This window comes from Boleophthalmus pectinirostris, unplaced genomic scaffold (genome assembly GCF_026225935.1).
Source record: "Boleophthalmus pectinirostris isolate CB_2022bp ecotype Guang Dong unplaced genomic scaffold, ASM2622593v1 HiC_scaffold_19, whole genome shotgun sequence".
In the NCBI taxonomy this organism is placed as follows: domain Eukaryota; kingdom Metazoa; phylum Chordata; class Actinopteri; order Gobiiformes; family Gobiidae; genus Boleophthalmus; species Boleophthalmus pectinirostris.
The window spans coordinates 23004328-23030330 of record NW_026571140.1 but is presented as its reverse complement, the minus strand read 5'-3'; the positions used below and the strand labels follow the sequence as shown (position 1 = coordinate 23030330).

Genomic DNA, 26003 nt, shown 5'->3' with positions numbered 1-26003 from the left:
GCTGATAGACTGTGGAGTAAACACACATGTGTAGTCAGCCTTGGCTAGGTAAATAGTGGTCAGAAAGTCTGCTTGTTCTGCCATTCTTTCTGAAAAAGTTGGTGCCTCGTTATCACTTTGTCAATAAACTCCCATTCTGTTTACTTTGGTTTTATTCTTACTCACTTGTTCTTGTACAGCAATTTTTGCCTGTCTGGTTCTTGTCGGTTATAATTCTGCACCAATATGTTGCTGTGCCTGAATGTAATGTGTCCTCTGTCTAGGGAGTCCGAGTATATGGGCGATCAGCCTAGAAGAGAGAGACAAACATGATAAGAAATTTGACACCCTCTCTCCATCAATGGGCTATGTATCTGGTAAATAAATTGACCAAAACATTGTATTTGCTTAACATTACAATGATGGTCATCTGTTCAATTCACTGAACAATTTGCTGTCTTTGTTTAGGGGAGCAAGCAAAGAAGTTTTTCCTTCAGTCAGGGTTACCTCCTGCAGTTTTAGCCGAGATATGGTATAAATGGATTTTAAAGTGTAATATGTGCTATATGTTTGATTTATCCATTTCTGATACAAATGTTTGTTTTTTTACCTTTGAAATAAAGGGCGCTGGCTGATATGAATAAAGATGGGAAAATGGACCGATTAGAGTTCTCTATAGCCATGAAGCTGATAAAGCTCAAACTGCAGGGTACACCACTTCCCTCAGCTCTACCAATTATTATGAAGCAGCCCCCTGTGCCTGTGCCCACGCTTACAGTTCCGACCTCCACAATGACTGCCTCCACTTATGGTACAGTAAAAATGTTTTAACTTAAACTAACCATGACTAATATTACTAAATTAATTTGTTACACTCAACCTCTATAATGTTCCTGTCCATCTAGGTTTGATGAATATGCCTATGATGCCTGGGACAATCTTGACTCCCCTTGCAATGGGGTCTCCTGGTCTTACACCTATGGGACTTAGCCCTTTAGTCCCCACAGCCACAGGTCTGAGTCCACTTATAGCTGCTGGTTCTCCCAGACCCCTTGTGCCCACTTTAGGCAGTGGTGGTCTACCAAATGGCGGTCTAGGCCTCCTTCAACCCACTCCAGCTGGAGCGATGTCCACAGGTACATAATACATATTCTCTATATATCTATCTCATAGACTGTATATATGAATGGACATAGCTAACGCGCTAGCCGCCGTGTTCCAAATAGGAAGTGCGCCAAGTGGCTTTTCTGGTTCCTTCTGACCCTGGCTCCTTTTGACTTATACTGGGACCTTGTCGCCCGTCTCTCTGTAACTGCTACTGTGAGCCTCGTCATTTTGGTGTTAAATGTTCGTATTAACCCGCTCTACATGATCCTGAATTTTGCTATTTTGTCCTTAAATCAAGATATGAACATAAATAATGGACCAATCAGATGCCTTCATTCCCCAAGATTGCTCCCACTAGCATTAGCAACACATTTGATTGACAGCTAGTGCGTTTCGTTGCTAAGCAAGCCCCCTTCCTGCTTTCCGGTGAGAAGGCCGGGCACATTTAACAACCTCAATCATGATTGGCTTTTGCAGTTGCTATGATACTTGCGGTTGGATTTCCAAATATGGAGCCTGGCTCCAAATTCATTCTGTTGACAAACTGTTGACATCAGGAGCTTCATTTGAGTGGAACTGAACACTGGGTGAAGTCACACTCGCTTAGTTCACTTCTTTTATACAGTCTATGATCTGTCTATGATCATACAAGTTAGATACTACTGTAATTATAATGTAATTTGTATTTCAGGCCTCCCGTTGACAACCTCCTCCTATTCTTCTCCACTCGTCCACTCCTCTTCCTCAGCTGGAACCAACACACCCTTGCCACTGCTCAACTTGGGATCCAACAGGTTTCAGAGTGTTTCTATATGGTGTTAGAAATCTATATAAATACTAGATTTATGTACTCATCCTGAATCCTATATTTAAATTGTATATTTGTTCTTTCAGTTCGACCCCTGTGCCGAGTGACTGGGCAGTGCCTCATGCCTCCAGACTCAAGTACAGACAGCAGTTCAACGGCCTGGACAAACAGATGACAGGATACCTCACGGGTACGGTACATGAAGCTATGTCTGGAATGCAGGCGTGGAAGAGAGATAGTGTAATGGTTTCTAAAGCCACCACCTACATTTCATGTGTGCCAAAAGTGAAATTAAGCTGGTTTTCTCTAAGCAGAGATGTAGTAACTGCAGTAAGTGTGGGTGTGTTTAGAAAGAATGGAAGTTGGTCAATAGGCATTAACAAAACTAAGACTACATCTGCTTTTCGTCTTGCTACTGTAACCTTGTTCAACCAGTCTCAGTGAATGGACTTTAATCTAATGTAAAGAAAATACGTATGTAGAATTTTCAGGTTTTTTTCAGTATTTGAGAGCAAATGGCACAATATTCTGCCCACAAAATATACAATTTAATTTAATGCATTTATATATATATATATATATATATATAATATATAAAAACATTTTCCCCACTGCAGTAACATCCATGTGTCTTTAGGTCAGCAGGTGCGAAGTGCCATGGCAACCACATTCCTAACTCAGGCACAGCTGGCATCTATCTGGTAAGTGTATGTTTATGTACAGTGCATATTAACAGTCATTTACTTTTACTTCACTTGTACTTTCAGCATGTCTGTTATGTTGTTTATTCTAAGCCTTTTTGCTCCCACAGGACATTAGCTGATGTTGATAAAGATGGCAAGCTAAAAGCAGAGGAATTTATTTTGGCTATGCATCTTGTGGATATGGCAAAGTTTGGACAGCCATTGCCTCTTACGCTGCCAAAGGAGTTGGTTCCTCCATCACAAAGGTCTTTATTTTATATAATGCTATAATTATATTACATTTGTTTATAAACCTTTTATATGTGTCTATAAAATATAACAAAAATTTGAATTAATTCATCATTTATACAAAATGGTGAGGTATAATACTATCATAAAAACACACATAAATAGTTGTAGACACAACCACATTTACATTTAGAGACATTTCCTTGAATAGATTTTTTTTTTTTTTTTTTTTTCTTTTCATCTTCATTATAAAATTTTTGTAATAGAATATTTCATTTAATGGCTTTCCTTTAACAGGAGTAGTATGAATGGCACCTCTTCTACTGTAGTACCTGTGGCTTCTTTGATTGATGACTTTGATGTAGAACCTCCTCAGAAAAACAAGATGAACAGTGAGAGATATTTTTATTTATAATATAAAAAACCTATAGTGCAATCATAAATAACCTAATGATTTTTGTTTTTAGTGAGTTTTGAGGACAAATTTAAAGCAAACTTGGAGCGGGGCAATGCTGAACTGGAGAAGCGACGACAGGCTCTGCAGGAGGCAGAGAGGAGAGAGCAGGAGCGCCGCGAGCAGCTGAGACGAGAGGAGCAGGAGCGGAAAGAGAGGGAGGCGCGAGAGGCAGAGGAGAAGAGGAGAATAGAGGAGGAGAAGAGACTGGAGAGACAGAGGGAGCTGGAGAGGATCAGAGAGGAGGAGCGCAAGAAGGAGATTGAGAGAAAAGAGGTGAATAAGTTGTGTATCACTGTAGTAGCTGTCAAAACGGTTTCAGATCCTAAATTTCAATTTCATTATGCACATGTTATTCCAAAATAATAGTACTACTACACTAGGTCATATATAGATGAAAATCATTTTAAAACTATTTAGGAAAGCTACAATTTTTGCCTATTCATGTAATTTTTGCAGTATTGATAATTGTTCAAATTAATAACTACTGTCAATACTGTTTTTAGTGTCATTTGGTATCTGGGTATCTTTTTTTGACAACTTAAGTAGTAGTAAGCATAGTGTTGTTCTGTTTGCTCACATTCAGGCTGCACAGCGGGAACTGGAACGCCAAAGAAAAGAGGAGATGGAGCGGAGAAAGAGAGGAGAGCTGCAGATAAAGAGAGAGCAAGAGCAGGATGACATCATCAAATTAAAAGCAAAAAAACGCAGCCTGGAGATGGAGCTGGAAGCTGTGGTAAGTTCTGAAAAAGACAAACTATGAAACTGTATTGTACATTATATTCCTTTTTAAAAGGTTTTTGCTCATGTTCGTCTTCCAGGGTAACAAGCACAAGCAGATTGAAGATCGACTACGTGATATTCAAAACAGGAAGAAGCACCAGAAAACTGACCTTGATGTAACTAATCAGAGGAAAGAAGCTTGCCAATTGGATATTGGCAACATACAGAGACAACTTGAAGTGGGTTTTGGCTACATATCTAGTTTGATTTTGTCTTAATAATAATGATAATAATAATTATAATAATACTAATAATCCTACTACTACTACTTCTACTACTACTACCACTACTACCACTACTATCACTGCTACCACTACCACTACTACCAATAATAATAATAATAATAATAATAATAATAATAATATACTTTGTTGTTATTATTATTTAGAGTGAATATTTTGCCCACTCCACCTTTCTTCTGATAACTGATACCTTTTCTTTTGATCAGGAGTTTCAAAGGAAGTTAGCTCAGTTGAATCCAGAGCAACGGAGACTCTCAGAAAAACTAAAAAGCATGGCTCTTAATTCACCTGGTTTGTCTTTATAAAATTACTGTGATTATATTGTGTATTTAATAGAGATAAATACATTTCCTCCTATGTGTCAACAGGGTCAACTGTGTCCACACTGAAGCTAAACGTCAATGAGAAAAAAGGAGTATGTATGAAACTGCGAGATCAACTTGATGCTCTGGAGAAAGAGACATCTGCCAAATTAGCTGAGATGGATCAATATAACAAAGATTTGCAGGTAATGATGTATGTGTATGTAAAAATCTTGATGTGTTGTATATGAGTATTATATTATTATATTCTGGTTATCTATTTAGTACCATTTACTATTGAACTAACATAATGGATCTTGGTTTTGGTTCATAATCCTTACCTGTTTCATCGCATTAATCACTAATACAAAAAAATGTGTAATGTCTTGCCTATGGTCTTTTCTCTACTTATCATTTAACAGTCAACTGTTTTTCTTTTACCTTTTTCTTCTCTTGATTTTTCTCTGCTTGGTTTTCCTCTCACCTATCGCATATCACAGTGTGTGGGTGCGGAGGAATCTATGCTTGAGGCTGTCTTTTATCTACTGGCCTGCCTCCGTAACCTCTTCTACCTACTGAAGGTTTTCTTTCAAAGCTCTTCATTGTACAGAAATATTTTCACCCCCTAACTATTGTGCTCGTGTTTTGTGTGGTTATAATAAAATGTGTTGGACAATTAGCAATTTGTTAAAACTGGTTTGATTTATTGTTCTATTGTATTTTAGGAATTAAAGGAGACACAGAGAAGACAGCAGGAAGCTTTAGAAAAACTACGGAGCATCAAGGAGGAGAAGAGGCGTGAACTACAATTAAAGAAGGAGGAAGAGGAGAAGAGGCAAGAGGAGGAGCGCAGGCGCAAGGAAGAGGAAGAAGCTCAGAGGTATTTACTTTTGCAATAGTACTAGGGGAGTACAGTTTAACAAATAACGCAATGTCCAGCTTTAAGGATCTCACAAAAGAAAAGATGCTTCACACCCCATTTACCTACACCTTTTTCCATTCCGCCGTCTCTCCAGGTGGGGCATTACAACATCAACGTCAGCATCATTAACATGTTTTATTAGCACTTTTTTTTAGAGCCCGACCGATATATCGGTTGGCTGATATTATCGGCTGATATGGGCAACTTTAGGCATATCGGCTATCGGCCGATATGCTTGCTGATAGGGGCCGATATTTCACGTGGGCATGTTATACCTCGTTATAAAGCTTAGACTCTCTACATTCTGTTCATTTAATCCAATTTACAGACAGATAAATGTCCTAATATGTGGCTCCACATACTGTCCCTGAACACACCAGAGTCGCGTCACTCACGTGCGTTTGTTTACACCCGCAGACACAGATCCAAACACTGAGATTATATTCTTTTTACGGACAATCGGTTTGAGTCTGGATTAAAAGGACATTTATTAGTGCAGATTTGTGATGTGAGGAGGAGCCTGTATTAGCGGTGAGTGTTGGAAATATGTCGACTCTGAAGCTAGTTTTTGTCATTTGTTATGGGTTAGCTGCTGTAGCTCCCGAACATAAATAGACTGTTTTCTATTGGTCTGTTCTAAAGTGACTATATTGGCCGTATATTTGTTACTGGACCTGCACTGATATGTAAATGAGCTGTGAATAGAGGTGTGAATTATGACATTTGCACATATAATTAATTACCGCGGCGCGCACGTATTTACGGCTAAAGGCTAATAGCGCTACTTTCTTTACTAGTTATGGGTCCGTCGCGAACGAAATGACTCTTAGAACGACGGGAGCCTGATCCTTATTGGGAGCCGTGTTTTCTCTTTCTCTCACTTTTTTTTCTCTTCACGCCGCGTGCAGACTCGTGGTTTGACAGCGGCAGCGGCTAAAAATGAAACTTTGAGAAATTTGCGTGTACGTAGGATTAAAAATAATAATAATAAAAAAAACGAGCATATTTGACTGTAGTTTAGCATAAAATAAATAAGTCCCGGTTTAGTCCTTTTTCAGTCCTGGTTCAGACCGGGTTCAGTCCTGATTCAGTCCTGCTTTAGACGTGCTTTAGTCCTGCTTGCAACAAAACAATCTGAAGAGCCACTTGGGAGCCAAAAGAACCAGCAGCTTTTAGTGAGCCGAGCCAAAAGAGCCGGTTCTCTAAAAAGAACTGGAATACCCATCACTAGTGTCTAGAATGTGATGCAAAAATGCCATTAAGTCAACCTACTGTCTGTAAATATGATGTAAAGAGGCAGAATAACAATAAATGTTGCCTAAATAAACCCAATTTAAAATCCACCAGAGCCAAACCTAAGTTTTTTAAACAATTCAACATTTACAGTGAATTTTTACATCACTAAATATATCGGTGATTATATCGGCTATCGGCAGCGCCAACTCCCATTATATTGGTTTCATATCGGCCACAGCAAAATCCATATCTGTTGGGCTCTACTTTTTTTTAACAGCATGATTTTGTTACATCATAGATCATCAGATATAGATTTTGTAAGAATTCTTGTACACATAGTATCTAGGACAAAAATTTCAACAGTTAGTGAATCATCTAGTGAATAGAGCCCTGGTGTTGAAAACAAGAAGCGCAGTAATTGCTTGTTATTATTATTATTATTATTATTATTATTATTATTATTATTATTAAACAAGACATAAGGAGCAAGAATTTATACATAACTCAAATTGAAAAATGAAACCAGAACAATTATTTGCCAATTAAATGTTTATTTGACTTTCATTGTGACATTTGGGAGAAAACACCACAGCCTTAGATCTTTTGACCTCTCTTCCTTCTCCATCTCTGCTGACATCTGCGCTTCCATCTCCAGGTTTCCTTCAGTCTCTTCAGAATCCTGAAGATCTTTGAATGCTGTTGGTTGAATGTCATCTTGCTGTCAAGTCAGTTGTAGGGTTTGGTCCAATCAGTGTAAATTGGTATTCCAATAATTCATTCTAATATATTATTTTTTCACACCTAAGTTTAATTTGAAAACTAGTAGTTTACAATTTAACTACTACTATTAATTTTTGTTTTGTAGCAGCAGTTTGGTTAAAGTTTTTAAAAAATTTTTGAAAGTCTGAAATTCCGAAAAAAAAAAAAAAAGTTAGAATAAATTAGGTTTTGACGTTTTGGTGATAGGACAGTTGCCAAAGTAACAAATAGTTGAAAACGTTGATGTGTTATATTTTCAATGGGCAAAAGTCATCAAAATGGAACTGGTTCTGGTATAGTGGTGTCATGATGGGCTTTGGTATTTAAATACTGTATGTAAGCCAGCAATTCATGTTACTTTGCTTCTCCTCTGGTTCTTTGACATTCTTCTAATGTTCAGGAAATTTAAAGTTCTCCTGTCTCTTAGATCTGCCCATCACTGGCTCTTTGGCTTTGGGCATAACTTTTGTCTTTTTTTTTCTGGTTTTGTGCGCTTCTTAAGCAAAGTTAGTTCTCTTGGACATTTTTAGTCTTTAGTGATTGTTTGTGAAGTCTAACTGAAGGTTCCAAAGTCTTTTTATGGGCCAGGTCTACTTGGTCAGTTTGAGACTCACACGTCACCCCTACTGAAGCCACTTTTTCAGATCTATGATATTAGTGCTCGTCTTAGCTTCTGCTACTTTACTGAAGGCTTGTAGGCTCTCAGAGGTTAACCTTCTTCAGGCTCCAGAGGAACTGAAGGAAGTTCTGCCAGTTCAGGACATTTCTGTCCATCCAGGACTCCATGGTCATCAGGATGATCTATTAGTGATCATTTCAACTTTTTTTGCTTTTTGATGTCGGCCAGTCATTCTTCATCAACTCAGGAGGCTTTGAAAATCCCTTTAAAATGTGCATGTCTGAAATGTGCCTTTCTTCAGGTTCCTCAGCATTCCTCAAATGTTGGAAGTTTAAAGTTGTCCTGCCTCTTGCATCTACCCATCACTGGTTCTTTATCTCTGGGCAGAACTTTTGTCTTTCTTGCTAGTTTTGTGACCTCTGCAGGAGAACAAGGAGAAATTATTTTGTAATGTTGGTGGCCAAGCGGCCATCATTGCCCTAACTGAAGGCATCTCAGGCTTGTTAGTTTCTTCTGGGTTCGCTGTTTTTACAGCAGCACTGATGGCAGCAACTAGAGTTACCTTCTAACAGTTACTGTTCTTCTTTTAATAAGAAATTAAGAGTTCATTTTTGACTTTGTTTGGTATAATTGGCCTGTCACTCATTATGAGTGGGTAGGGATTTTAGTGCGAGCATAGAGCTGTTTTAAACTGAAGCACTGAGTCACAATATGATAATATCGCCCAAATAGCAGGATGTTACAGTGATCAGATCAGTTTTGTTATTGTTCTTTAGCTTTGCACTTATGGCATTGTTGACAGCAAAGCCAAGACTGACACAAAACAAACTTTGTTTATAACAGACGTATTAAGCTAGAGAGGGAGCGCCTGGAGAAGATGAGAGAGGAAGAGGAACGACAGAGGAAACTCCAAGAAGAGAGAGAGGCCAAACGGAGAGAGGAGGAGGAAAGACAGAGACAGGCTCTGATCCAAGCCGCCAAAGAGGAGGCTGCCAGAGAACTTCGAGCCAAAGAGGAGGCAGAGAGAAAAAGACGAGAAGAGGCTGAACGTAAGAAACGTGAAGAAGAAGAACGTCAACGGCAAGCCGAGAAAATTAGACAAGAGGAGGAGAGGAGGAAACTAGAGGAAGAGAGACGGCAGTTGGAGGAGGAGAGGAGGAAGCTGGAGGAAGAAAGGAAGAAAGAAGAAAAGAGAAGGAAAGATGAGGAAGAGCAGCGCAAAAGGGATGAGGAGAGGAAGAGGATAGAGGAGGAGAGAAAGAGGCTAGATGAGGAGAGAAGGAGGATTGAGGAAGAGAGGAGGCGAGAGGAGGAAAGAAGAGAAGAGGAGAGAAAGAGAGAGGAGGAGCTAAGACGAGAGAGGGATGAGCAAGAACGTAGGAGACAACGGGCTGCTGAGGCTGCTGTTCGTGATGCAGAGGAGAGGAAGAAGAGAGAGGAAAATGAACAACGCAGAAAAAGAGAAGAGGAGAGAAGGAAGGCAGAAGAGGACAGAAAGAGGAAAGAAGAAGAAGAGAATAGGAGGAAAGCCGATGCTGAAGAGGTGAGGAGGAGGGCAGAGGAGGACAGGAGGAGGAAGGAGGAGGTGGCGTCTCGACAGTCATCACAGGCAGCAGGAGGAGGCAAGGTAGATGTCCTGCAAGCACTGCTTAGAGGCCTGGAGGAAAGGAAAGGTAAATACTCTGAATATTTACTTTTTATTTTAAGAATATATTTTTATATTCAGTTATTTTTGTAAGAACCACAAGGGACATACTCCAACTGTATAATTATGCTACAAGGGCTTTTCAAAGTGCAATATTGTTTTTCCTTTTTTCTTTTGTTTTTTCAGGTGGACAACCCAAGAATACCTCCCACAGAAAGTCTGCAGCTCTCACATCTTTCAAAGCTCTTTATCCGTTCACTGCACGAAACCCAGAAGAGCTGAGTTTCAATGCAGATGATATTCTTGAAGTGAGTAACAATACCTTGTACTTGCCAGTGTTTTGGGTTTTTTTTTTTCTATTGAATCAAATCACTAAAAATGTTCCCCTTTAGGTTGATGAGTCTGTTGAACGTGAACCTGGCTGGTTGTATGGTAGCAAAGACGGCAAGATGGGCTACTTCCCAGAAAGCTACGTAGAAAAGATGTCCTCAGCTAACACAACTACCCCTACTTCTGCTGCCCCCAAACTGGCCCTGCAGTCCCAGCTCTCTAGTGCCCTGGAAGCTGCCAAAGCTGGGGCAACTAAATCTGCCTTCACACCCACTCACTCTCCCCACCCCGCCCCCTTAGAATCACATGGGCAGGTGAGTGCTATACATGCATAGTTCTGACTGGCTGTTATACACACTACAACTTTTGTTTGGCTGCCTCTTTCAGAAGGTGGTGGGTAATGTCCTTGCCCAGGCTCTATGCTCGTGGACAGCCAAGACTGATAACCATTTGAACTTCAATAAAGATGATGTGATAAAAGTGCTGGAGCAGCAGGAGAACTGGTGGCTTGGAGAGCTGAACGGAGCTCAGGGCTGGTTCCCGAAAACATATGTGACTGTTCTGAGTGAGGAGGACTCTTCTGAGTATGTTCCACACATTATTTATCCCATTTGATCTTGTTTGTTTTTGTAGCCTTTTATTCTCCCCAAACCCTAACCCAGTCCAAAAGTTATGTTTACTTATGTTTGTTACTTTATTGAGTAATAATAATCAAGATAAAGCTATATTTTTATTATGTGTGTGTTTTTTTGTTAGTGCTAAGAGTTTATCAGCTGAAAGTTCAGATGCAGGCGATAACCAGCAATTTGAAGGTAAGCAAGCTTTATGATGTCTGTTGTCTTGACATTTTCATAATTTAAATGTTTAAATGTTTTTTGTTAATCCTAGAATATGTGGCACTGTACACGTATGAGTCCCCTGAACCCGGAGATCTCACATTTAAAGAAGGAGATGTGATTCTGGTTTCTAAAAGAGAAGGAGAATGGTGGAACGGTTCCATCGGTGACAGGACTGGCCTGTTTCCAAGCAACTATGTCAAACCTAAAGAAACTGATGTAAGACTTTTTTTTGTCACGCATTTATTTGGACGCATATATTTAGGGCTAATCAGTTTGGGGTTTTTTTCCACATTAACATTACTTGTTATTTTTTATCGGCAGACATCAAGTGTCTCTGGGAAAGGGAAAAAGCCAGGTATTGATTATAATTTTATAAGCATACATATTTAAGTTTAAAAACCCTGTTTGATAGTTTTTTTATTTTTTTATTTTCAGAGGTCGCCCAGGTGGCTCGTGCTTACTCTGCAACAGGACCCGAACAGCTAACATTGGAACCCAATCAGCTCATTCTCATTTTGGGGAAAAACACTTCTGGGTGGTGGCTTGGTGAACTTCAGGTTAGTCCCTGGGAAGAAAAACAGAGAAAGAAAAAGAAAAGTTGCAGTAAATGAACCATTATTGTGTTTACAAACCCTAGGCTCGTGGTAAAAAGCGGCAGAAAGGCTGGTTTCCTGCAGCCAATGTCAAAATCCTGGGGTCCAACAGTGGCAAATCAACACCTGCCTCTCAACCAGGTGAAATACACAAAGAGATTAGGAATAATAATTACATAATTGTGAAGATATAAATTAACTTTTTAGCCTTTTTCCTCAGTCTGTCAGGTAATAGCGATATATGACTACACTGCCGCCAATGGGGATGAATTGAGCTTCTCCAAAAGTCAGCTGATCAATGTCCTGGACAAGAATGACCCTGACTGGTGGAAGGGAGAGATTAATGGCACCACAGGCCTGTTTCCCACCAACTATGTCAGATTGACCACATCCGACTCAGAGACCACTCAACTGTGTAAGTGAAATAGTAGAAATATGCCGTCCAATGCATGTAACTTTTGTATCAAATAAGCTTCTAAAACTGCTTTTACTTTACCCTGCTTTCTCACACCTCCTTACGTGTAGAATTCAATCTTGCATGCATTTTGTCTTATTAATATGTATTTATAGATCTATTTACTGTCTACTCTCTCCTCTAAACCTGCTTGCCCCATTCCTCCATTTCTTTGTGTATTTCCAGGACGATAGAAAACCCTCTTCCTCCTTACCTCCTCCTCTTCCTCTTCCTGACTCCAGTGGAATTCACTCTTGCACTCCTCTGCTGCGGGCCACACACTTGACGGCCCCATCCGTACTGTTCTTGCACCATCTACTGTATCTGAGTGTTTTTTTTTTAACCAATCAAAACAAAATAATTCATTTTTTTCCCCCTGCTTTATGAGTTTCCTTCACATTTGCTGGCATGTGAATGCTGGCTAAAGATTTGCACTCAATGCACAATTTTTCTGTCCTTTTTAAAATTTTGTTGAGACATGAAATTTGAAAATTATTTAAAATTGGTTGTCTCTGATGTACTCGGCAAACCACTTTACTGCTTTTAGTGTTGTTTGTGCATAAGCAATATTCTGTTTTGAAATGCTTTTTGTTTTCATTATGGAATACTCAATTTCAGATTTTACACAACAGAACCTCTGATCTGTGTGCTCTTTAAACTTTGCTGCACCTTTCATGTGTTTTGCCTTTTTAACTTTTACAAATCTTGAAACATTTTTTGAGAAAATCTTCTCAGGATTTTTAAATCAACAAAACATCTATGCAAAATCTGTTTGCCTTATATGACCTGCCTGATTTCTGAAACAAAAAGTGATGGCCTCATCAATACCTTTATTTTCTCAAGATAATTTCCATCAAAAAACATTGCTCTAGGGTTGTAAAGGGTTGTAATAGTTATTGTATATAAAATTATATTAATTAATAAAACATATTTAATGAAAATTAATTACCTTTTGATGTCTGGTCCATTATTCTTACACAATTTTAAGCATAATAAATTTCTGTAAGTATTTTATTTAGCTTGAAAGGAAGTTTGGAGGTCTAGTTTGAAGGTGAGGGGAAATGGCATAAAATGCCACCTCCACAATCTCTTGCTTTTGGATAAACAGATGTTGCTGTTAAGCTTGTTAAAATGTTGAACATTTTAAGCCAGTTCAGACGGACTAAAAGGCTGCAAAGGTTCTTGGCCATACCAAAAAGCTGAAGCTACATTTGTCAGAGGAGATGTCTTCAAAAAACAGATTTAATTTTCTAAACCTTTGGGATGAGAGAAACTGTGACTGTCATGAACTGGAGGGAGCTGGCATGGACAGTTCAGTCATTCAGTCTGATTTATTCACCAGTACAGGCCAAGAGCAATGGGCTATTGTCTCAGGTAAGGGAGCAACACAAAATCCATTTTTTATCTTTTTACATTGACTCTCTGAACAACTTCAGTACTTCAGGTTCAAACCACTAGGAGGCAGCAAATGCAACACAGACTTTGGCCCTGTTTGGAATCTCTACACATGCTAAAACCAATGTGTCTGTGTTTCTGTGCGTAGATCCCAACAACTTTGACTCACTGGGTCCTCAAGAGAAAAAGCGACAAGATTATATTCAAGAACTGATTCAGACTGAGGAGAAATATGTGGAAGATCTGCAGATAGTGCTGGATGTGAGTGATGCACTGGACGAAAAGAGGCAATGCCAGTGTTGACTATCTAATGTCTTGTGCTGTTTGTAGGTCTTTTACAAACCCATGACTGAGTCCGGGCGACTGACTGAGGCAGAAATGCAGAAGATTTTTGTGAACTGGAAGGAACTGCTACCCTGTAACAACAGGCTTCTCAAGTAAATATTACTTAATCATGGTTTCCTTTTTATATACACAATCTAAGAGTTGTTTATATGTTTGTTTGACAGGGCATTACATGAACGCAGAAGCAAAGGGGGAGAGAAGGCCCCTATTCCAATGGTGGGAGATATTTTGGCCAAAGAGCTTGCTCATATGCAGCCGTACATTCGCTTCTGCTCCTGTCAGATCAACGGGGCCGAACTTCTACAGCTACGCACAAATAATGAACCTGACTTCAAGATCTTTCTCAAGGTAAGAGGAGATAGGCCATATGTTAGCAATAATATTCAGGTTATATTTAGAATTTTACTAAAATGTTTCTTTTTTTATAGAAAATTGCCACTGACTACAGGTGTAAAGGCATGCCTCTGTCCAGTTTCCTGCTAAAGCCCATGCAGAGAATCACTCGATACCCTCTTCACATCAAAAATGTACTTTATATTTTTATATTCTGCTCAACATTAAGACAGACCTTCTTTGTAATGAATATGTTTGTGTTTGTCTGTTTATAGATGCTGGAGTGCACTGCAGAGGGACACGCTGATCGGCTCCCGTTGAAACAGGCTTTAGAAAGGGCAGAGGAACTCTGTCAGCAGGTCAGCGTCTCCACAGAGATGTGCGAGGGCAGGATTATGAAGCAAACATTATTTATACATTATGTTTTTAAACAGGTGAATGAAGGTGTGCGGGAGAAGGAAAACTCTGACAAACTTGAATGGATTCAGAATCACGTCCAATGTGATGGAATTGCTGAGGTAATTTATACAGTCATACCCTAAATGTTTAAAGTAAAGTATTTTCATTTAACTGAAGTTTTTTGTTTTTACAGAACTTGGTTTTCAACTCCCTCACTAACTGCTTGGGCCCTAGGAAGCTCCTTCATAGTGGAAAGGTGCTTATTTTATTATTCATAGATTCCTATTTTGTCTCGGAATATGATGATAAAATTTGAATCAGACTTTTTCATTTGTTGGAAAACAACTGTGTATAATTATTTTTTCTTTGTTTTCAGATGTACAAGGCCAAGAGTAACAAGGAATTGTGGGCTTTCTTATTCAGCGACTTCCTTCTTTTGACTCATTCAGCAAAACAGTTCACGTCATCTGTGCCTGATAAACTGTTCAGCAACAAAAACAACACTCAGCTCAAAATGTATAAGCCGGTAAGACACATGTACATCCAATAATGTCAAAAGGACAGGGGCATGCTCCAGTCACTACCAAGATTTGATTACTATAATTTTAGTGTAATATTACTGTGAATATATTCCTGTTTTAGCCTGTCTTTCTCAATGAAGTCCTGGTGAAGCTGCCAGACCCTTCCAGTGATGAGCCTCTCTTTCACATTTCACACATTGACAGAGTCTATGTACTGAAGACGGACAACATCAATGAACGGTAACATCCGCAAAATGACAAAATAATCTTAACACTTTATAACTACAGCTTTAATGACCTCAACAAAACATGAACAAAGACTATTTTTTTCATTATGAATCATTAAGAAAGATTCAGGCTTAGTAACTATTTAAATTAAGGGGTTTGGGTTTGGAGTTAGTTTAAAGATTCAGGCACCAATTAATATCATTAGCTTTATTAAGGCAAATTAAGGTGAAGTTATTGTAGTAGTAATATTCTAAAGTTGTATTCATTTATTAGTTTTAATCTGTTATATTTTTACAGGACTGCATGGGTTCAAAAGATCAAGGCAGCATCAGAGGAGTTTCTTGAGACTGAAAAGAAAAAAAGGGAAAAGGTTTATCAAGGTCTGTCTCTACACACACATCGTATTGGGTGCTGTTTTGTGATGACACTAGGATAATCTAATGTTTGTGTTTTTGCAGCACGGACCATGAAGGGCAGTGGGATTGGCAGACTCCTTGTCACCATTTTAGAGGCCACGGAGCTGAAGGCAGCCAAACCTAATGGTACACTCATCACTGTTGGCACACTGTTTTGCATTTTACAGGCATCATACTGCAGGCATCATATGGGCTGCTTTAAATTCAGCGTTTAACCTGCATAGTACTCTCCAATGGTAACTGGAGTGGGTTAACTTAGCATAATGCACAAGTAGTTCAGTAAAGGCTAAATCACTGGTCTTTATCACTACATTGTGTGGGCACCATAAACAAAAACACACACAGTCGAGAATGGGAGAACTAGTGTCATGTGAAACTTAAAAGACTAATATCTGAGACTTTCAGGGACAGCAAACAAGCATTCTGATCAACAAATAACTTTGTGTAATCCTGATATCAGCAGATTAACCTACTTGAACCTGTGTGTTATGCAGTTTTAACGCTCTTTGCTACTGTCACATATAACACACAGCTCATCATTGTTTAATTTGTACTCACTGAATGGTTGAAGTGCTGTTATATTTATTGCTTTCTAAAGTGAGTATTTGCCAATACCAGATCTTTTTTTTTTATCTACTCAAGGTAAAAGTAACCCATACTGTGAGGTAACAATGGGATCACAGATTTTCACGTCGCGAACACTCAATGACACACTAAACCCAAAGTGGAACTTCAACTGTCAATTTCACATCAAAGACATTTACCAGGATGTCCTGTGCATCACCATCTTCGAGAAAGACCCATTTTCACCTGATGGTCAGTTATTCCCAAAATGTAAACTTGTTTGATATTGTATATTACTTGTTTAGTTATTAAGTTTCTTGTTGTTATAGAATTTCTTGGTCGCACTGAAGTTCCTGTTGCCACAATAAAAAAAGAGTTGGAGAACAAGGGTGCAGTGACGCGCCGCATTCTGCTGCATGAGGTCCCGACCGGAGAGGTGTGGGTCCGCCTTGACCTGCAGCTTTTTGGCAAATAAGACAATGACAAGACCATAGTTGGGCATCTGTTACTTCTATCTTCATGAAAAAGGTGCTCCTTGCATAGTTTTCTATCCATAGCCCATAGAAATCTGAATAATGCACATATCAAACTATAAGAGCTTCAAGTTTTTTATGCCTCAACTTAACAATACAGTTACAAATATTAATAGAGGACATGCCACAAGGTGTTTTGAGGCAAAAGAGAAGCATGGAGACACCAAGTATGTCCCAACCTCACGCTTACATATTTTAAATTACCAATGAGAGACTATATAGCAAGTAATGAAACTACTAACAAGATTATGCTGTCTTCTCCCTGGTCTGGAGGAATTGGATGGTTCATGGTTCAGTCTTTGGTCTAAACATGGCGTCTGCCTTTGGTGTCATGAGTTTGTTACTGTAGTAAATGGACAATCTCAGGATATTGGTTGACTGGGTCCATTTTACTTTTTTTGTGTGTATATTGTCATCCAAGCTTTAGCACACTAACCTTGGCCTTAATTACTATATAAACATGTTTCAGTGTATTTTTTCTACAGAAAATTGAAGAGTGAATGTTTTATCCACAGCCAAGACATTTTTCAAGATAAGATTAACTTCCTAAAAGGGACAAGACTTCAGATTGTGTACATCCTCGATAGTGTCACCACTTTAATCAGCAATAACAGTATTTTATACACAATTGCAATTTTCGCACTGAAAACTTCATCATTTACTGTCCTGTTTTTTCTGTCTTTTACCATGGATATGTTTTTAACTTATGTTGCAGGTGGTTTTGTTTTAATTGTTGCTTTTTGTCATTGAGTTGTGATCCTGTGTACCAGATATAAAGCGTATTTATTATTTAATTTATGCGTGTGTGACTATCCAAAGGTTTGCAGCATCAGTAGCTGTTTTGGGTGTATAGATGTTGGTTAGATGGATGTGTATACTTTTTGTTGTGTAATTAACCCTTTGGTTGACTTTTTTTGCCTCTCAGATGTTTAAACTCTTGTTTTAATCAAGCAAAAATAGATTTTAGATCTTTAAAATAAGATTAATAGTTATTTTGAAATTGTTATGCTTTGACTTCCTTTCATCTCTAAGGATGTATATGTTTCGTTTTAACTAGCTTTGATTTTCAGCATTAATTCATTATTTGTTAAATTTTATTTTATGACACTGACTGTTCAACCTGATGTAACCTGCTGTTTTACTGTGTTCATCACAGAAGTCCAATTAAAGGCTTTAAAAGTGAATTAAACAGCTCTGTCTTACATGACTCAGTTACAGGTGGTTTTATAGCTCAAAAATACTTAGAAAAGCAGGCATTCTGACTGTGAGCGGGGTCACCTCTGCACAGATGTGATCTGTAACTTGCTCTGGTTTAGTCTCCATTATGAATAGAACATTTAATTCCATATTGTGAAACATTACAGATAAAACAGCAACCTCTCCATGGAGAAAAGCATTTGATGGACCCTCCAACAGAAAAGTTATACAATGCACCTTTAATTAATAGGTTTGCAATAATAAGTGAGAGCAGGTTTACAAATGTATCTCTTTCAATAATTAAAACGGATTCTACTTTAAACCCTTTTAATTTCATTGCATATTATTTAAATTGTAGGCTTTCTTGGTCAAGTTTCTTAATGTGCAGTGTCTCTGGGAGCAACATCTGCTTCATAACATCTGTTTAGTAACATGCTTTAGCTGTGGCAGATGTTAAGAAACCTGCACATCCTACACATGATGACATCTACAGACACAGATACAAACTATGGTGTGTTTGGATTTTCCGTGTGCTTTTATACTGGCCTATTGTTTTATTTCTATTAGTACTGGGGAATGTGCAGCACTATGGGGCGCTGTTTTGTTGAAGATTTGCTATGAAATACGTAAATTTGACCTTGAAAATGGGACGGATGAAACATGCTCACATCATCACTCATTACACACAGTACAAAACTATAGGCTACAACTTTACACATTAACTAAACACTACATTAACACATTGGTTTTATCCGGAGAAGGCACAGGGGAGGCCATTGAGACAGGTTTGTTTTACACTTATGTTATAATTTCATTGTTTTTGTGTCCATGTTTGTTGAATATGCAGTAGAGTTCATTTGCTAAATAGGATGAAAGTGCCATTTGGGGCCATTTGTCAAAAGCCAAATTATCAAGGGAAATCCTAATTATCTTAGGAAATGCTTTCAACAATACTGTTAGAAATATGTATCAAAATTTGACCTTGACTTGAACTTAAAACCTTCTTTTGAACTGATCTGAACAATGTATTCATCTCAGGTAATTTGTTTGCCTGGCCAGCCAAAACCACATGCTTTGACTGACTGGTTATATGATTATGACTATACAAAAAAAAAACTAAGCCAGTTCGAGCCAGTGATGAGGATATATGATAACTACATTTTGACTGTCAGAAAGACGGGAAGAAGGCTACCATTTTTTTTTTATTCAAACTTCACATTTTATATAAGAACCATAAGTAAGTACAGAAGTACAGAGAAGTAGGTGGAGATAGATGAAAACAGGTGAAACCAGAATATATATATATATATATATATATATATATATATATATATATATATATATATATATATATATATATATATATATATATATATATATATATAAAAAATGTGTTTCTCACCTTCCACGGTGGTAGGTCTCTCTCACCCTCATTCAGCTCGGGTCCTCTACCAGAGGCCTGGGAGCTTGAGAGTTCTGCGCGCAGTATCTTTGCTGTTCCCAGTACTGCACTTTTCTGGACTGAGATGTCCGTTGTTTTTCCCGGTATCTGTTGTAGCCACTCTTCCAGTTTGGGGGTTACAGCCCCGAGTGCTCCGATCACCACAGGCACCACTGATGCCTTTACTTTCCAGGCTCTCTCCAGCTCTTCCTTGAGCCCCTGGTATTTCTCTAGCTTCTCGTGTTCCTTTTTCCTGATATTACCATCGCTTGGTATTGCGATGTCAACCACCACGGCTCTGCTCTGTTTCTTATCCACCACCACTATGTCTGGTTGGTTCGCCATCACCATTCTGTCAGTCTGTATCTGGAAGTCCCACAGGATCTTGGCTCGGTCATTCTCCACAACCTTTGGAGGTGTTTCCCACCTTGATCCTGGGGTTTCCAGCCCGTACTCTGCACAGATGTTTCTGTACACTATGCCCGCCACTTGGTTATGTCGCTCCATGTATGCTTTCCCTGCCAGCATCTTACACCCCGCAGTTATGTGCTGGACTGTCTCAGGAGCCTCTTTGCACAGTCTACACCGTGGGTCTTGTCTGGTGTGGTAGATCTGGGCCTCTATTGCTCGAGTGCCCAGGGCCTGCTCCTGAGCAGCCAGGATCAGTGCCTCTGTGCTGTCCTTCAGACCAGCCCTCTCAAGCCATTGGTAGGATTTCTTGATATCAGCCACTTCAGTTATGTTCCGGTGGTACGCCCCATGTAGGGGTTTGTCCTGCCATGATGGTCCCTCCAGCACCTCTTCCTCTGGACCCCACTGTCTGAGACATTCTCTGAGCACCTCATCTGCCGGGGCCTTGTCCTTGATGTACTCAAGGAGCTTGGATGTTTCATCCTGGACAGTGGTTCCCACACTCACTAGTCCTCGGCCCCCTTCCTTCCGGCCTGCGTACAGTCTCAGGGTGCTGGATTTGGGATGGAACCCTCCATGCATGGTCAGGAGCTTTCGTGTCTTAACATCTGTGGTCTGTATCTCCTCCTTTGGCCAGCTTACAATCCCTGCAGGGTATCTGATCACTGGCAGGGCGTAGCTGTTGATTGCCTGCACCTTGTTCTTGCCATTGAGCTGGCTTCTAAGGACTTGCCTCACTCTTTGCAGGTATTTGGCCGTAGCCGCTTTCCTTGTTGCCTCTTCGAGGTTGCCACTTGCTTGTGGGATACCAAGGTACTTGTAACTGTCCTCAACGTCTGCTATTGTTCCCTCTGGGAGTGACACCCCCTCTGTGTGGACTACCTTCCCTCTCTTTGTCACCATCCTGCTACATTTCTCAAGCCCGAATGACATCCCGATGTCTGTACTGTAGATCCTTGTGGTGTGGATCAGTGAGTCGATGTCTCGCTCACTCTTAGCGTACAGCTTGATGTCATCCATGTAGAGGAGGTGACTGATGGTGGCCCCGTTTCTGAGTCGGTATCCATAGCCAGTGCGGTCGATTATTTGGCTGAGAGGGTTCAGGCCTATGCAGAACAGTAGTGGGGACAGTGAGTCTCCTTGGTATATGCCACATTTGATGGACACATGTGCAAGTGGCTTCCCCTTGGCTTCAAGGGTGGTTTTCCACAACCGCATCGAGTTCGCAATGAACGCCCTTAGAGTCCTGTTGATATTGTACAGCTTCAAGCACTCAGTGATCCATGTGTGTGGCATTGAGTCATAGGCTTTCTTGTAATCAATCCAGGCAGTGCACAGGTTGGTCTTACGGGTTCTGCAGTCGCGGGCGACTGTTCGGTCAACCAGGAGTTGGTGTTTGGCTCCCCTGGTGTTTTTGCCGATACCCTTCTGTGCTGCACTCATGTATTGATTCATGTGCCCACTTATCTTAGCCGCAATGATGCCTGACATGAGCTTCCATGTTGTGGAGAGACAGGTTATTGGCCGATAGTTGGATGGGACTGCACCCTTTGAAGGATCCTTTAGGATCAGGATCGTACGCCCTTGGGTTAACCATTCAGGGTGAGTCCCATCCCTTAGCAGCTGGTTCATTTGTGCTGCCAGGCGCTCGTGGAGGGCAGTGAGCTTCTTTAGCCAGTACGCATGGATCATGTCCGGGCCCGGTGCGGTCCAGTTTTTCATACCTGAGACTCTTCCCTGGATGTCTGCCACTGTGATGGTGACTGGATTCTGTTCAGGGAGGTTGCTGTGGTCTTCTCTCAGATCCACCAGCCACTGTGCATCGGTGTTATGTGATGCCTCCCTTTCCCATATGCCTTTCCAGTACCTCTCAGTCTCCAGCCTTGGTGGGTCTGCTCTGCTGTTATTACCCTGCCACTGAGCGTACACTTTCGCCGGTTGTGTTGCGAACAGCCGGTTTATTCGTCTGGCCTCGTTATCTCGTGTGTACCTCTTTAGGCGGCTGGCCAAGGCTTGGAGCCTTTGTTTGGCAGTTTCGAGTGCTTCAGGTATGGGCAACTGGTTGTACCTCTTGGGCACTTGCTTTTTCAATGTGCTTTTTTCATATATATATATATATATATATATATATATATATATATATATATATATATATATATATATATATATATATATATATATATATATATATATATATATATATATATATATATATATATATATATATATATATATATATATATATATATATATATATATATATATATATATATATATATATATATATATATATATAAAGTGTTTTTCACCTTCCACGGTGGTAGGTCTCTCTCACCCTCATTCAGCTAGGGAACTATACCAGAGGCCTGGGAGCTTGAGAGTTCTGCGCAGTATCTTTGCTGTTCCCAGTACTGCACTTTTCTGGACTGAGATGTCCGTTGTTTTTCCCGGTATCTGTTGTAGCCACTCTTCCAGTTTGGGGGTTACAGCCCCGAGTGCTCCGATCACCACAGGCACCACTGATGCCTTTACTTTCCAGGCTCTCTCCAGCTCCTCCTTGAGCCCCTGGTATTTCTCTAGTTTCTCGTGTTCCTTTTTCCTGATATTACCATCACTTGGTATTGCGATGTCCACCACCACGGCTCTGCTCTGTTTCTTATCCACCACCACTATGTCTGGTTGATTCGCCATCACCATCCTGTCAGTCTGTATCTGGAAGTCCCACAGGATCTTGGCTCGGTCATTCTCCACAACCTTTGGAGGTGTTTCCCACCTTGATCCTGGGGTCTCCAGCCCGTACTCTGCACAGGTGTTTCTGTACACTATGCCCGCCACTTGGTTATGTCGCTCCATGTATGCTTTCCCTGCCAGCATCTTACACCCTGCAGTTATGTGCTGGACTGTCTCAGGAGCCTCTTTGCACAGTCTACACCGTGGGTCTTGTCTGGTGTGGTAGATCTGGGCCTCTATTGCTCGAGTGCCCAGGGCCTGCTCCTGAGCAGCCAGGATCAGTGCCTCTGTGCTGTCCTTCAGACCAGCCCTCTCAAGCCATTGGTAGGATTTCTTGATATCAGCCACTTCAGTTATGCTCCGGTGGTACGCCCCATGTAGGGGTTTGTCCTGCCATGATGGTCCCTGCAGCACCTCTTCCTCTGGACCCCACTGTCTGAGACATTCTCTGAGCACCTCATCTGTCGGGGCCTTGTCCTTGATGTACTTAAGGAGCTTGAATGTTTCATCCTGGACAGTGGTTCCCACACTCACTAGTCCTCGGCCCCCTTCCTTCCGGCCTGCGTACAGTCTCAGGGTGCTGGATTTGGGATGGAACCCTCCATGCATGGTCAGGAGCTTTCATGTCTTAACATCTGTGGTCTGTATCTCCTCCTTTGGCCAGCTTACGATTCCTGCAGGGTATCTGATCACTGGCAGGGCGTAGCTGTTGATTGCCTATGCCTTGTTCTTGCCATTGAGCTGGCTTCTTAGGACTTGCCTCACTCTTTGCATGTATTTGGCCGTAGCCGCTTTCCTTGTTGCCTCTTCGAGGTTGCCATTTGCTTGTGGGATACCAAGGTACTTGTAACTGTCCTCAATGTCTGCTATTGTTCCCTCTGGGAGTGAGACCCCCTCTGTGTGGACTACCTTCCCTCTCTTCTGTCACCATCCTGCTACATTTCTCAAGCCCAAATGACATCCCAATGTCTGTGCTGTAGATCCTTGTGGTGTGGATCAGTGAGTCGATGTCTCGCTCACTCTTAGCGTACAGCTTGATGTCATCCATGTAGAGGAGGTGACTGATGGTGGCCCCGTTTCTGAGTTGGTATCCATAGCCAGTGTGGTCGATGATTTGACTGAGGGGGTTCAGACAGTGAGTCTCCTTGGTATATGCCACATTTGATGGACGCTTGTGCAAGTGGCTTCCCATTGGCTTCAAAGGTGGTATATATATATATATATATATATATATATATATCTCCAGTACAGTGTAAAACACAGAGAGCAAAGGGAGAGTTTGCACGGACAGTGATGTGCCCTCACTTCCCCCGTGCTCAGCCATGGGGATGAGTTGATTATCGCCACATGAACAGTCGTCTTATGTAACATACACACAGCACAATGAGAGGACTCCGCCGGGCCCAAAACCTATAAAAGGGGCTTGTAGCAACACATCCAGAGTAATGGAGCCCCTGATAAATCTGAGGGCAACCCGTAGTGATCCAGAAGAGCAGGATAATTCATGTTACAAAGCAAGAGACAAGTCTTTAGTCTTTAGGGCATGTTTTACAAATTTTCCTAGGGTTAAATGTTTCTTCATTTACCCATCCCTATGCATGTGAAACAGGGCATCTGACATAAAACATTTGACATGCAGTGGGCCAATGGTCATTAAACAGATGTTATATTATATTACTACTTCAAGAAATGACCATACACATTACACTGTATCTGTAACATATTTAATAATTGGACACCTGTGGTTGGGCTTGGTATCCTTTTTCTCATAGATGAATCCAGTCATAAAACAACATTCATACATAATGAGATTACACAAAAATTGTAAAACATAAAACATGTTGAGATATGGAAACAAACCTTGTTATAGCAAAAAATTTAAATTGTCATTAGGGGCCACCAGCCATTTATTAGAAGGTGGAATTTGGAGCTGGTACACTCACGGTGTGTGTGATTATTGCTGAATTTTGTAAAACTGTAGCCATATAAATCTGTTACAACTTATCATCTGTATTCTATATAATGTTGTTTGTTCAAAAATAGAGTACTGAAGTTGAACTCAGGCTCCTCAGTTAGACCCTTGATGTCTCTCCCTTGACACATAATTCATATACTGTCTCAAACTTACAACTTGTGTCCCTTGCTATTTCAGAGCTGATGAACAAGAATTTCCACACTACACACTGCCAAGAGTTCTCATGTTAATATTTCAATAGCTTAGCCCACAGAGGTGCAGAAACAGATGCATTATAAATGGTAAGTGGTACATGTTTTGTACGCAAATTGCATATAGAACAATGCTTGAAAGAATGGATGAAAGAGCTATTGCAAATACATATTAGAATAGAGAAAGTAGCTGAGAGAAAACATGTCATTCTTTTGGGTGAAGTTACGTGCCACAGGGTCAAGTGGAATGGCACGATGACTAAAAAGATGATTAAAAACAGGTGCAGAAACAAGTGAGCATGGAGACGTGTCCAAAAAAAAAGAAACAATAAATTACTGAAAATGTTAACTTAAAGATGGAGATGTTATTGCTGTTTGTAATGTTCCATGGTATGACATTAAACATTAATTGATTATGGGTGTTTCTGTTGCTCAAAAATATAATAATATTCCTTCTGTAAATAGGGGTGACTCTCCACAGATCTGATTTGTAATGTAGTGTAGTTTTGTAACCTGCTTGTCTCTCTTATGATAGAGAGGTTTAATCTATACTGTCGAACATATTAGACAAAGCAATAACATTTCCATGGAGACAAGCAGGTGGTGGACCCTCCATTAGAAATGCAGTGCACCTTTAAATGCACCTTTAAATATAGGGTACAGATGAGTGAAGATTGGATTTGTTATTTACTAGCAAGCTTGTTTATTGTGAAACCACATCAACTAAAAATATGTACAAATAAGAAAAAAATCTTCACTGGTTTTGTCTCACAGTAGTGCTCATATTAGGTTGCGTCTAAGGTGATAGGGATAGAAGCTCTTTGTTTCATATTGTTTGGGACCTGTTGTGACATAATCCCCTTGTCCACTAAAGCACTTGCTGCTTTAAACTAACCCATTTACTTCTGCAACATCAGCACAAAAATAACTTGCAGCGTGACAGGTTCTCTGATAAAATTTTCATAAACACGTTCTGATATAAAGTTATTTTTAGAGAGTTGTTGATTTAGCTGTACAGTCTTGAACTTGCATTAGCTCCCATACACTTACAGCACAGGACAGGCATAAAAAGTCATTCATGTGTAAATACAGCGCATACCCAAATGCTACAAATTCTCCACAATCCCTGAACAACGTTTGCATAAAATTTACCTTTCCATGAACCATTTTAAACATTTATGTTAAATCCACCTGCACACCAAAAGCACTTTTTACTATCAACATATGTTTGTTTTTTTTCCTAATCATTTTTAATTGAGACAAGTTTATGGCACTTTCACTGAGTAGATGCATTTATTCTGAGTGGATATAAGTTGAATT

The 26003-nt window shown here is 40.1% G+C and overlaps 1 protein-coding gene across 1 annotated transcript; it reads left to right on the top strand.

Annotated features, from left to right (window-relative positions):
• The first annotated feature begins 234 nt into the window (after positions 1 to 234).
• Positions 235 to 17927, top strand: itsn2b (intersectin 2b). Its single transcript, XM_055154452.1, has 38 exons — positions 235 to 356; positions 448 to 511; positions 603 to 790; positions 885 to 1115; positions 1778 to 1880; positions 1981 to 2084; positions 2532 to 2595; positions 2706 to 2843; positions 3124 to 3218; positions 3294 to 3556; positions 3867 to 4016; positions 4102 to 4242; positions 4512 to 4596; positions 4674 to 4813; positions 5333 to 5487; positions 8987 to 9816; positions 9975 to 10096; positions 10181 to 10432; positions 10506 to 10702; positions 10875 to 10930; positions 11007 to 11173; positions 11279 to 11312; positions 11393 to 11514; positions 11595 to 11691; positions 11771 to 11965; positions 13548 to 13660; positions 13730 to 13836; positions 13909 to 14092; positions 14173 to 14271; positions 14353 to 14436; positions 14512 to 14595; positions 14670 to 14732; positions 14853 to 15002; positions 15119 to 15237; positions 15523 to 15605; positions 15684 to 15767; positions 16284 to 16457; positions 16535 to 17927. The coding sequence occupies exons 1-38, from the start codon at positions 341 to 343 to the stop codon at positions 16678 to 16680; spliced, it is 5499 nt and encodes a 1832-aa protein (XP_055010427.1). The 5' UTR covers positions 235 to 340; the 3' UTR covers positions 16681 to 17927.
• The last annotated feature ends 8076 nt before the right edge of the window (positions 17928 to 26003 follow it).

Bases quoted from the DNA above. Each gene is read 5' to 3' on its own strand.
- itsn2b (XM_055154452.1), top strand. The intron at 791-884 runs GTACAGTAAAAA...CTGTCCATCTAG, and splicing joins AATGACTGCCTCCACTTATG to GTTTGATGAATATGCCTATG. The intron at 2,596-2,705 runs GTAAGTGTATGT...TTGCTCCCACAG, and splicing joins GCACAGCTGGCATCTATCTG to GACATTAGCTGATGTTGATA.